Below are 12,508 nucleotides of genomic sequence, written 5' to 3'. Positions count from 1 at the left end.
CTGGAAAAAACAACCCAGAATCTAAAAGTCTTCTTAAAGTATCTAAGCTAAAACACCAAGTCTCCAGTCAAGGTGGAGACGGCAGCCGCCTGTCACAGGCCACACGCCCCCTACTGTTCTTCCTTCCGCATGACAGCCCACTCCTCAAAGTCCCCGTTTTCCAGGCGACAGTCTCAGAGTTGCTCTTCTCCTTGCCCCTCATGAGCACATACCCCAATCGCTCATCTCTGCAGTAAAGGGTGCCAGCACCGGCAGGTCCTTGTCACCAACACGCCTCTCCTCTGTTCCATGCTCAGCTTGGTCCGTCATTGTTTTCCTATTCTAGAAATTATCAGGCAGAAAAATGTTTAAAAAAAACAGCTGTGTTTACACTGGCTTGGTTGAAAGAGCAAACGTAAACATCTAGTGTTCTACTTATTATATTTATTTAACAGCTCTTTGGATGGATCACAGGTCAGACCCTTTGAAAAATAAAGAAAAAACAAACTATCAGATAAAAAAACTGCTAAAAAGGTTTGTGCTTTTTTCTTTAAACTTGCTTTTAGAAATAAACTAAAATTTGTGATGAAACCAAAGCACAGGACTAAATTTTATTTCATTAATATCATCTTCCCTTGGTACATCCTACCTGCTTTCCAGGCTGGACAGTGGGGGAACCTGCAGGGGACAGTCAAGGGTACAGCCCAGGGCTCTGGGTCTCACGGGCCTGGAGAGTGTGCAAAGTGCCAGTGCTGCCTGTTGACGTCAGGCAAGATCCTGCACCAGGCCGGGCACGGGGCTCACGCCTGTCATCCCACCACTGTGGGAGGCCAAGACAGGTGGATCACTTGAGCCCAGGAGTTTAAGACTAGCCTGGGCAACATGGTGAAACCCTGTTTCTAGCAAAAATACAAAAAAAAAAAAAAAAAAAAATTAGCCGGGCATGGTGGTGCTCACCTGTGGTCCCAGCTACTTGGCAGGCTGAGGTGGGAGGATCACTTGGGCCCAGGAGGCGGGGCTGCAGTGAGTGGAGATTGGGCGACCAACTCCAGCCTGGGTGACAGAGACCCCCCCAACTCATAAAAAAAAAAAAAAAGGCTGCACGCAGTGGCTCACGCCTATAATCCCAGCACTTTGGGAGGCTGAGGCGGGCAGATCACAAGGTCAAGAGATCGAGACCATCCTGGCCAACATGGTGAAACCCTGTCTTTACTAAAAATACAAAAATTAGCTGGCCGTGGTGCCACCAGCTACTCGGGAGGCTGAGGCAGGAGAATAGCTTGAACCCGGGAGGTGGAGGCTGCAGTGAGCCAAGATCGTGCCACTGCACTCCAGCCTGGCGACAGAGCGAGACTCTGTCTCAAAACAAAACAAAAAAAGGATCCTACACAAGAATTGGTTTTCTGTGTGTTCCAATGTAAGTGGTATTTGTCCTGAACCAGTGGGATTTTCAATTTTTTTCATTATGATCTGTAATTCTTTGTTAAATAACTTCATTATTTTCATAGGATAGATTCTGGAATCTATAAAATCAAAAGTTCTGGGGCTAGGGGTAGTGGTTCACACCTATAATCTGAGCACTTCAGGAGGCTGAGGTGGAAGGACTGCTAGAGTCCAGGAGGTCAAGGTTGCAGTGAGCCATGATTGCGACACTACACTGCAGTTAGGAGGACAGAGGAAGACTCTGTCTCAAAAAAAAAAAAAAAAAAAAAAAAGTTTCACATTAAAAAATTTACACACATTGCTAAGTTTTAGTCTAAAACAGGCTTGTCCAACCAGCGGCCCATGGACTACATACAGCCTAGGATGGCTCTGAATGCAACCCAACACAAACTCGTAAACTTTTTAAAACACTATAAGATTTTTTTGTGATACATATTTTTTTCAGCTCATCAGCTATCATTAGTGTTAGTGAATTTTATGTGTGGCCCAAGACAATTCTTCTTGCAACGTGGCCCAGGGAAGCCAAAAGATTGGACACCCATGGTCTAGAAGGTTATGCCTATAACCTCCTCCCACAACCATTGTGTTTTGCAGAGTGTGACTGACATACAATAAGGTGCACATATTTAAAGTGTGTGACTTGACAAGTCTGACGTGCACATACCCATAAAACCATCAGCACAATCAAGATGACAAATAGACCTGTCAGTCCCCAGAGCCGCCTTGTGCCGCAGCCCCTCCAGTGGCACTGGCTGGCTCACATGCTCTCGAACTTCATATTTCATATAAATGCACACAGTGTGATTCACTGGAGAGCCACCTGTGTTGTTGCATGTCAACAGTTTGCTCCTTGTATTGCTGAGTCATGTTCCATTGTACGAACACAATGCAACTTGCTTATCCATTCACCTGCTCACGGACACTGGGTTGTTTCGTTTTTGGTGATTAAAAACCCAGCTGCTGTGAACTTTGTGTATGGGTCCTCACGTGGCCTTATGTCTTCATCTCTCTAGAGAGAAATGGCTGGGTTGTATGGCAGGTGCGCGTCCAGCTTCTTAAAAACACCTTTTGCACAGTGGTGTGCCACTCCCCATTCCCACAGCAGGGTACGTGCCAGCGGCCCGACGGGCTCACCAACGCGCAGATGGCCCAACTCAATTTCTGGCCATTCTAGCAGGTGTTCAGTGGTACCTCATTGTGGTTTAACTTGTGTTTCCCTAACAACTAATGATGTTGAACATCTTTCATGTGTTTATTACCATCTGTATGTATTCTCTGGTAAAGTGTTCAAGTGTTTGATCCATTATAAAAAATTGAGTTCTTAGGCAGTTTGTAGAGTACTTTCATATGTTTTCCGAATACAAGTTCTTGATCAGATGTGATTTGCAAATATTTTCTCTAGTCTGTCACTTTTCATTGTCTTACCAGTGTCTTTTTTTTTTCTTTGTTTTTTTTTGAGACAGAGTTTTTCTATGTTGCCCAGGCTAGCCTGGAATTCCGGGCTCAAGTGATCCTCCAGCCTCAGTCTCCTGGGTCACTGGGACTAAAAGTATATGCCATTGTGCCTTACTGTCTAACAATGTCTTTTCAGCAGCAAAATATTTAATTTCACTGAAGTCCAATTTATCAATTTCTCTGTAAGTCATGCTCTGTCACATAAAAAAATCCTTGCCCAAACAGAGGACGTGCAGATGTTCTTCTATGCTGTTTCCTAGATGCATAGTTTTAGGCTTTACATTACGGCTATAAACCACAGAGTAAGTTAGTTTTTGTCTACGCTGTGAGATATGGATCCAGGTTCATGTTTTTGCATGTGTCCTGCATTTACAGATCATGTTAGGTAAAACAGGCAACTTGATAATATGGAATCTTCCGACCCAAGAGATACAAATAATATCTCCCTCCATTTATTTACGTCTTTTGTTGCCCATCTTTTGTCAGATGTATCCCTAATGTTTAAAACATTTAGGTGCTACTTAAAAAAAAAAAAAAAATTCAGGCCTGGCATGGTGGCTCATGCCTGTAATCCCAGCACTATAGGAGGCTGAGGTGGGCGGATCATGAGGTCAGGAGTTTGAGACCAGCCTGATCAACATGGTGAAACCTTGTCTCTACTAAAAATACAAAAATTAGCAGGGTGTGGTGGCACGCACCTATAATCCCAGCTACTCAGGAGGCCGAGGCAGGAGAACTGCTTGAATCTGGGAGGCGGAGGTTGCAGTGAGCCGAGATCCGCCACTGCACTCCGGCCTGGGCAACAGAGCGAGACTGTCTCAAAACAAACAAACAAAACACCAAAAAACAATTTCTGAGTGTTTACTGGAAATATATATACAACTTATTTTTCTACAATGATCTTGTATCTTGCAAAATCACTTATTAGTTCTAACAGCTTTATTTTAGATTCCATCAGATTTTTTTTCTTTTCTATTTTTTTTTTTTGAGACAGGGTTTCACTTCATCACTCAGGCTGGAGTGTAGTGGTACAATCACAGCTCACTGCAGCCTCAACCTCCCAGGCTCAAGGGATCCTCTTGCCTCAGCCTCCTGAGTAGCTGGGACTACAGGTGTGTGCCACCATGCCCAGCTAATTTTTAAACTTTTTAAAAATAGAGACAGGGTCTTGCATGTTGCCCAGGCTGTTCTCAGTGATTTTCCCATCTCAGCCTCCCAAAGTGCTGGAATTACCGGCATGAGTCACCACACCCGGCCTCCATCAGACTTTCTACAGGATGTGGATGCCTGTTCTTTCTGCTTCATTGCCTGTCTACAATGCACAATGCTGGGCAGAAATGCTGAGTAAACATGCCCTGATCCTGATCTTACAAGCAAAGAACATTCAGTTATCACTAAGTAGGTTTTTGTAGGTAAAAGAAATTTCCTTTTATTTCTAGTTTGCTGAATTTTGATCAGGAATGGATGCTGGATTTTGTCAGATGCTTTTTCCAAGTCTACTGCCATGATTATATGGTTTTTCCTTTTCAGTTTGTTAATATGGTATATTACACATTTATTTTTGGAATGCTAAGCCATTCCTGGGATGAACCCTCTTGGTCTCATATACATGTGTCATATACATAGATACATATATGTATACATATAAAAATATGTGTATATAAAATGTGTGTATATATAAAAATATGTAAATTTTTATATATGTATATATAAAATATGTATATTTATATATATGTATATATGTAAAATATATATATGTGTATATACATATGTATTTTTTGAGACAGAGTCTTGCTCTGTCGCCCAGGCTGGAGCGCAGTGGCATGATCTCGGCTCACTGCAATCTCCACCTCCTGGTTTCAAGCGATTCTCCTGCCTCAGCCTCCTGAGTAGCTAGGTCTACAGGCACATGCCACCACACCCAGTTAATTTTTTTTCTGGGACGGAGTCTTGCTGTATTCTATTGCCCACGCTGGAGTGCAGTGGCGCGATCTCGGCTCACTGCAGCCTCCGCCTCTGTTCCATGTTAGATAGTTTCTATTGCTCCATCTTCAAGTTCACTAATTTTTCCTTCTGCATTGTCTAGTCTGCTGATAATTCTGTCCAATATATTTTTCATTCTAGGCATTGAATTTTTCATTCCTAGAAGATAAAATTGTCTTTTATATATCTTTCGTGTCTCCACTTAACCTGCTCATGTCTTCTACTTTCTTGAAAACATGGAACATATTTATAACTGTTTTAATGTCCTTGTCTGCTATCCACCATGTTATTTCGGGGGGGTTGGTTCCAATTGACTAAATTTTCTCCTTTTGGGTTACGTTTTTCACTTTTTCATTTTGTAACCAGATGTCAGTGTCCATTTTATACCTTGCTGGGTGCTGGATAATTTTATATTCCTATAAATATTCTTAAACTTTGTTCTGGGATGTAATCCAATTATTTGGGAACAGCTTGCTTCTTTTGAGGCTGTCATACTTTGTCAGTCTGGGCCGGAGCAGCCTTCAGTCAAGGGCTGGACTTTCTACACTCCTGAGACAACACCCTCCCACGGATTCTACATGTGAATTACGAGGTTTTTCTTCTCTGGCTGTGGGCACAGCTATTTCTGGCACTGTGTCAACTTTAAGGATTGTTCTTGCTCCTCCTTCCAGCTGGTTCTTTTCCAGGCCTGGGTATTTTACTCACATCATGCACTGATCAATGCTCAGCTGAAAACTCAAGAAGGAATCTCTGTAGGTGCCCAGCTGCTCTCTGTCCCCTGCCCTCTCCCCAGCACTCTACTCTGTCAGCTTTATCCCCCTTGTCCTCCCCACCCTTCCAAATGCTGTCTCTGTACTCAGGTCACTGCACTCCACCTGGGCTCCCTCTTGGTGCTCTCTGGCCTAGACACTCTCAGAAGGCTGTGAGTTGGGAAAACCATGAGGTCACCTCATTTGTTTCCTCTCTCAGGAATCCCTGTCCTATGATAGCTGATGTTAATGTCTGAAATTGTTGTTCCATATAGTTTGTCTGATTTTTTATTGTTTCAGGAAGGAAGATAAATCTGGTCCCTGAAATTCTATCTTGGTTGACATATGAAATATTCTTGAGTTTATTTTCAATCTAGTTAATCCATAAGAAGATAATGTTTCAGATTTTAAAACCTACAGTCAATTAGGAATGTGCCCACCTAAATAGTAACACCTCCCTGATCTCACATGCCATCTGCACCACAGACTCTCCCCGAGAATCAGGCAGTAGAATGAACCAGTAATGAGGTGATGACGGAGAAGAAAAGCACTGTCCAAGGAAGACTCTTTTCTATTTGCAGAACAAAAAAGAGATCAACTATGAAATATGCCACAGATGACTTTCAAGGATAACCTCTTGCTGCTTCATTTGTCGTATTTTCCATGATTGTATAGCCATTCTAAACCTATCATTTTTGCATTTTGGGGGAGGAACTATAAAATGGTGAGCATTTTTGAGTATTAGATATAATTTAAAAATTCATGTTATACATTGAAAACATGCTCATAAAACCAAATTTGAATAGCACAAAATAAGTTGTAAGCTCCACCATGACACAGATGATTTTCTTGTTACTAGAAACATGAAGATAAATAAAACCACTTCTATTGTATTCACAAAAATATACTGAGAGCCCAGGACAATACCTAGCATGTAATAGGCACTATATTACTATTTATGGAGTGACTGGATTATAGAAGCTTTTTTTTTTTTTTTTTTTTTTTGAGATGGAGTCTCGCTCTATTGCCCAGGCTGGAGTGCAGTGGCGTGATCTCGGCTCACTGCAACCTCTGCCTCCTGGGTTCAAGTGATTCTCCTGCCTCAGCCTCCTGAGTAGCTGAGATTACAGGTGTACACCATCATGCCCAGCTAATTTTTTGGATTTTTAGTAGAGATAGGGTTTCACCATCTTGGCCAGGCTGGTCTTGAACTCCTGATCTCATGATCTGCCCGCCTCGGCCTCCCAAAGTGCTGGGATTACAGGCGTGAGCCACTGCGACCGGCCTGGAAGTTTTTATAAAATATCTTTGCAACATTCACAAAGTTTGCAAATGTTAACAATTTGCGGGGTGTGTATCCTTCCAGACATTTTCCATGCATACACAATCACATAAATGTACCTAAGTGTACACATAAACCATATAATTTAAAAATAAAACTCTAAGGCCGGGTGTGGTGGCTCACGCCTGTAATTCCAGCACTTTGGGAGGCCGAGGAGGGTGGATCACAAGATCAGGAGATCGAGACCAGCCTGACCAATATGGTGAAACTCTGTTTCTACTAAAAATACAAAAATTAGCTGGGTGTGGCGGCACATGCCTGTAGTCCTAGCTACTCTGGAGACTGAGACAGGAGAATCACTTGAATCTGGGAGGCAGAGGTTGCAGTGAGCCAAGATTGCACCACTGCACTCCAGCCTGGGTGACAGAGCGAGACTCTGTCTCAAAAAAAAAAAAGAAAGAAAAGAAAAAAGAAAAAGAAAAAACCCAACTCTAAGGTCATATAAACATCTGTACTTTGCTTCCCCTATTTAATATATTGTAGCCATCTTAGCCCTGCATGTTAGCCCTTGCATATAAACTTTACACTAAATCTATTTTTGAATATTTTAGTTCACTTTATTTTAACTGCAATTTTGAGTTATTTGTGAACCACACTGCTCTAATACTCCAGTCAACTAAGCGCTAATACTCCGAGAAGGAAACGCCCACCCCCTGTGTAGACAGTCACATCGCTGAGCCATCCCCTGTGTAGAGACAGTCACACCGCTGAGCCACCCCCTATGTAAAGACAGCCACGTCGCTGAGCCCTCCCCTGTGTAGAGACAGCCACATTGCTGAGCACTACCTTTTTGCTGGTGGACTGTCCACTGCTTTTGGTGTCTTGTGCATGGTTCCAATTTCCCGTCACTTGTGGAGACTGTAAAATAATTTCTTCTGGAAACAACACTTTTAAAACAAAAAATGGTAAGAGCATGGGTATAACTAAAAAGCTAAAAAAAAATTAATAGAGGTTGTTTATGGCTGACCCTAAAGCAATTAATATTCTATTCCCTTCCTTTCTTAACCTGCCTGTTATACTGTTTCTAAATTATAGCATTATTAGTACTGCATATTCTTCACAACAAAGCCCTTTACTTGCCCATCTGTAAAAACAAAAATGAATTACATTTATGAAGGGAAAAGCGAGCAAGATAAATTTATTTTCGGTTATTTAAGCATGCTATTATTAGTTATTCACTAAGTTGAAATAGTAAGAAAACACTAAAACTTGATAGAAAATTAAAAACATGAATATAACAAAAGTTTTACTTCTAATATTATGACTGAAGAGACTATTTTACACAAAATTTTACATGAAGCCTACAAAAATACTCTGTGAAGATGTAACACTATCATTCTATAAAAATAATACCTTTTACACCTAAGTGGATGACGTGTTCAAGTGCAAAGTGACACCGTCTGCTTGTGGTCCTGCAGGAAAGAAAACCACATAAAATAACTAACCTTACATTCAGAAATATTAAGGCTGGCATAAGGTAATGAAAATTTTATGATACAATCTTTAAGTCAATATAAAAAAATCACAGCAACAATCCAACAATCAATGAAATAGAGAACAGAAAAACACTAGAGAGGATGGGCGCGGTGGCTCACATGTGTAATCCCAGCACTTTGGGAGGCCGAGGTGGGTGGATCATCTGAGGTCAGGAGTTCGAGACCAGCCTGGCCAACATGATGAAACCCTGCCTCTACTAAAAATACAAAAATTAGCCAGGCATAGTGGTGGTGCACGCCTGTAATCCCAGCTACTCAGGAGGCTGAGGCATGAGAATCACTTGAACCTGGGAGGCAGAGGTTGCAGTAAGCTGAGATGGCACCACTGCACTCCAGCCTGGGTGACAGAGTGAGACTCTGTCTAAAAAAATTTTTGTAAAAACCACTAGAGAATACCAAAGAAGCCAAAAAAAGAAAAAAAAAGCATGGGACAAAATCCCACACCCATTCTTTCTTTCTTTCTTTCTTTTTTTTTTTTTTAAGAGACTCTGCTCTGTTGCCTAGGCTGGAGTGCAGTGGCACAGTCAGAGCTCACTGAAGCCTCAAATTCCTGGGCCCATGTGATCCTCCCACCTCAGCCTCTCAAAGTGCTGGGATTACAGGTGTAAGCCACCACACTTGGCCCCATATCCATTCTTGATTAAAAACTCAGTAAAATAAGAATCTATCTCCTCAACCTGATAGAGGGCCACTACGGAACCTACCACCCACGCTGTACTAACTCGCTCAGGACTGACAGCCCTGCCCCTAAGACCAGGGACGAAGCCAGTGCAGCACTTGCCACCACTTCTATTCCACACTGGCACACAAGTTCCAACCAGCGCAGGAAGGCAAGGAAAACAAATACACAGCATCCAAATAAGAGAAGAAGAAGTAAAACTGTCTTTGGTTTTTTTTTTTTTTTTTTTTTCAGACGGAGGCTTGCTCTGTCACCCAGGCTGGAATGAGTAGTGTGATCTCGGCTCACTGCAACCTCCGCCTCCTGGGTTCAAGTGATTCTCCTGCCTCAGCCTCCCAAGTAGCTGGGATTACAGGTGACCACTACCACGCCCGGCTGATTATTTGTATTTTTAGTAGAGATGGGGTTTCCCCATGTGGGTCAGACTGGTCTCAAACTCCTGACCTCAGATGATCCGCCTGCCTTGGCCTCCCACAGTGCTGGGATTACAGGCGTGAACCACCACACCCAACCTAAAACTGTCATTCTTTGAATGAATGATTACATATGTAGAAAATTCTACAGACTCTAGGAAAAGCTACTGGAGCTATTCAGTTTAGGAGACTTGCAGGATACAAGGTAAACATACAAAAATCAATTGCTTTTTATAAATACTAGAAACAAGCAATTAGAAATTTAAGTTAAATTTACTGTTTATAACAGCCATTTAAAAATTTTAAATAGGTATAACTCTGACAAAAGATATATAAGACCTATACACTGAAAAGTATAAAATATTGCTAAAAGAAATGAAAACAGATGCAAATAAATGGAGAGACATACCATTTTCAAGGGCTGGAGGACTCATTATTATTAAGATTTCAATTCTCCAATTCTCCCTTAAACCGACCCATAGGTTCAATGTAATCCCAATCAAAATCCCAACAGGCTTTCTGTAGAGACTGACATGACCTAAAATCCATGTAAGAAGAAAGACCTGGAACAGCCAGACAACCTTGAAAAGGAACAAAGTTGGAGGCTTGATACTACCTGATTTTGAGACTTATCATAAAGGCACATATCATACACTAGGTTTGTGTTCCCCCCAGCTTCGTATGGTGAAACTTCATCCCCAATGTGATGTTACTGGGTATGAGGAGTTGAGGCCTTTGGCAAGTGATTAGGTCATGAGGGTGGGGCCTCATGAATGGAATTAGTGCCCTTACACAAGGGAGCACAGAGAGCTCTCCCATCCCTTCTGCTGCGTGAGGACACAGGGAAAAGACAGCCGCCTACGAACCAGGAAGCAGTCTCACCAGGACACTGAACCTGCTGGTGCCTTGACCTTGGGCTTCCTGACCTCCAGAGCATGAGAAATACATTTCTGTTGTTTATAAGCCACCCCATCTATGGTGCTATGCTAATGCAGCCTGAGTGTACTAAGACAGACAATAAGACCCTGTAATGTTGGTGTCAAGACAGACAAGTGTACAATGGAACACAACAGACAGTCTTCAGAAACAGATCAACAAATATTTGGTCAACTGAATTTTTTTTTTTTTTTTTACAAAGGTACAATAGTAATTCATTGGAGAAAGGGCAGTTTTTTCATCAAATAATGCTTGGACAACTGGATGTTCATTCCACCCTCCAATTTCCATTCATACCCCACAAACAATTTGCAAAGCTTAATGAGATAGATCATAATCCTAAATGTACAGGATAAAGCTGCCAAGTTTCTAAACAGGATAAAATCGTTGAGATCCAAATTAGTTACAGATTTCTGAGATGCATCATTAAAAGATCTGTGAAAGAAAACATTCATAAACTGGACTTCACCAAAATTAATAATTTCTGCATTTCAAAAGGCACTATAAGAACAATGAAAATACAAGCTGTAGTCTGAGGAAATATTTGCACAGACACATATCTGATAAAGCACTGTACTGAAACTATACAAACATCTCTGCAAACTCAATCATGAGAAAATAATTTTTTAAAATGGGCCCAAAGACTTGAGGAAGGACTTCAACAAGTATTTTGTACAAATGGCAAAAAAGCACATAAAAAGATGTTCAGCGGCCGGGTGTGGTGGCCCACACCTGTAATCCCAGCACTTTGGGAGGCCAAGGTGGGCAGATCACAAGGTCAGGAGATTGAGACCATTCTGGCTAACACAGTGAAACCCCGTCTCTACTAAAAATACAAAAAAAAAAAAAAAAAATTAGCCGGGCGTGGTGGTGGGCACCTGTAGTCCCAGCTACTCGGGAGACTGAGGCAGGAGAATGGCGTGAACCTGGAAGGCAGAGCTTGCAGTGAGCCGAGATCGTGCCACTGCACTCCAGCCTGGGTAACAGAACGAGATTCCGTCTCAAAAAAAAGAAAAAAGAAAAGATGTTCAACATCATTAGTCATTAGAAAAATACAAATTAAATCCACAACGAGATATCCCTTCACACTACAAGAATCAGCTCTGTTCCAGAGTCAAAGCAGGTCAAGGAGTCCAGGCCTGGACGTCGGCTGCAGTCTCTCTAGCTGCCATGATGGAGGCTGTGTGCCTTCTACCAGCGCTGCTGCTCCCTGTGGTCCCAGCCAACCCTCACACGTCATCCAACACAGCTGCCCCTTCCTTCCCATTCCTGGGTCTTCTCATGGCACTCACATGCTGGGGTCTCTCATCTTGCACAGCAAACAAAAAGCACCCCCTCCTGGTCCTCCTGTATCTCTTTGGTCACCAATTTCTCTCGCTCTCTCTCCATCCTGCCCTCCCTGCTTTCATCGGCAAATGCCTTAAAAAGGAATCAACGACATTTCTCCATTCCCCCGTAGTCCATTCATTCATTCTCAACACATTCCAATCTGGCTGTAGCCCAAATACTGCTGATTTCTCAGACAGACATAAAAAGCACTAATATTTAAAAAAATTTGATAAATTTGACTATATTAAAATAGCACCTTCTGTTAATAAAAAGACATATATATATATAATTTATTTATTTATTTATTTTTTGAGACAGAGTCTCGCTCTGTCTCAGGCTGGAGTGCAGAAGTATGATCTCAGCTCACTGCAACCTCCGCCTCCTGGGTTCAAGCAATTCTCCTGCCTCAGCCTCCCAAGTGGCTGGGACTACAGGCATGTGCCATCATGCCCACTAAGTTTTGTATTTTTAGTAGAGACAGTGTTTCTCCATGTTGGCCAGGCTGGTCTCGAACTCCTGACCTCAAGAGATCCACCTGCCTTGGCCTCCCAAAGTGTTAGGGATTACATCACACCCAGCCTTAAAAGATACTTTTTAAAAAGCTAAAAGATAAGGAACAAATCTGGAAAAGATATGTACCTAAGAATAGTTTATCATAAGGAATACAGAAAGGACTCCCACAACAATGAAAATCGGATAAATTA

General features: G+C 42.1%; 1 protein-coding gene across 4 annotated transcripts in view; it reads right to left on the bottom strand.

Moving 5' to 3' along the window:
• Window positions 1-12,508, bottom strand: part of MOV10L1 (Mov10 like RNA helicase 1) — a 70,984-nt gene that overhangs the window by 18,925 nt on the left and 39,551 nt on the right. For all 4 annotated transcript variants that reach the window (XM_055105748.2, XM_055105746.2, XM_055105747.2 and 1 more), the window contains exons 14-16: window positions 8,305-8,363; window positions 7,738-7,838; window positions 213-321 (exon numbers count right to left, since the gene is read on the bottom strand). In XM_055105748.2, coding sequence (XP_054961723.1) covers window positions 213-321; window positions 7,738-7,838; window positions 8,305-8,363 — 269 coding nt within the window. The remainder of the gene's footprint in view (window positions 1-212; window positions 322-7,737; window positions 7,839-8,304; window positions 8,364-12,508) is intronic.

This window comes from Pan paniscus, chromosome 23 (genome assembly GCF_029289425.2).
Source record: "Pan paniscus chromosome 23, NHGRI_mPanPan1-v2.0_pri, whole genome shotgun sequence".
In the NCBI taxonomy this organism is placed as follows: domain Eukaryota; kingdom Metazoa; phylum Chordata; class Mammalia; order Primates; family Hominidae; genus Pan; species Pan paniscus.
This window is presented reverse-complemented; position numbering and strand designations above follow the sequence as displayed.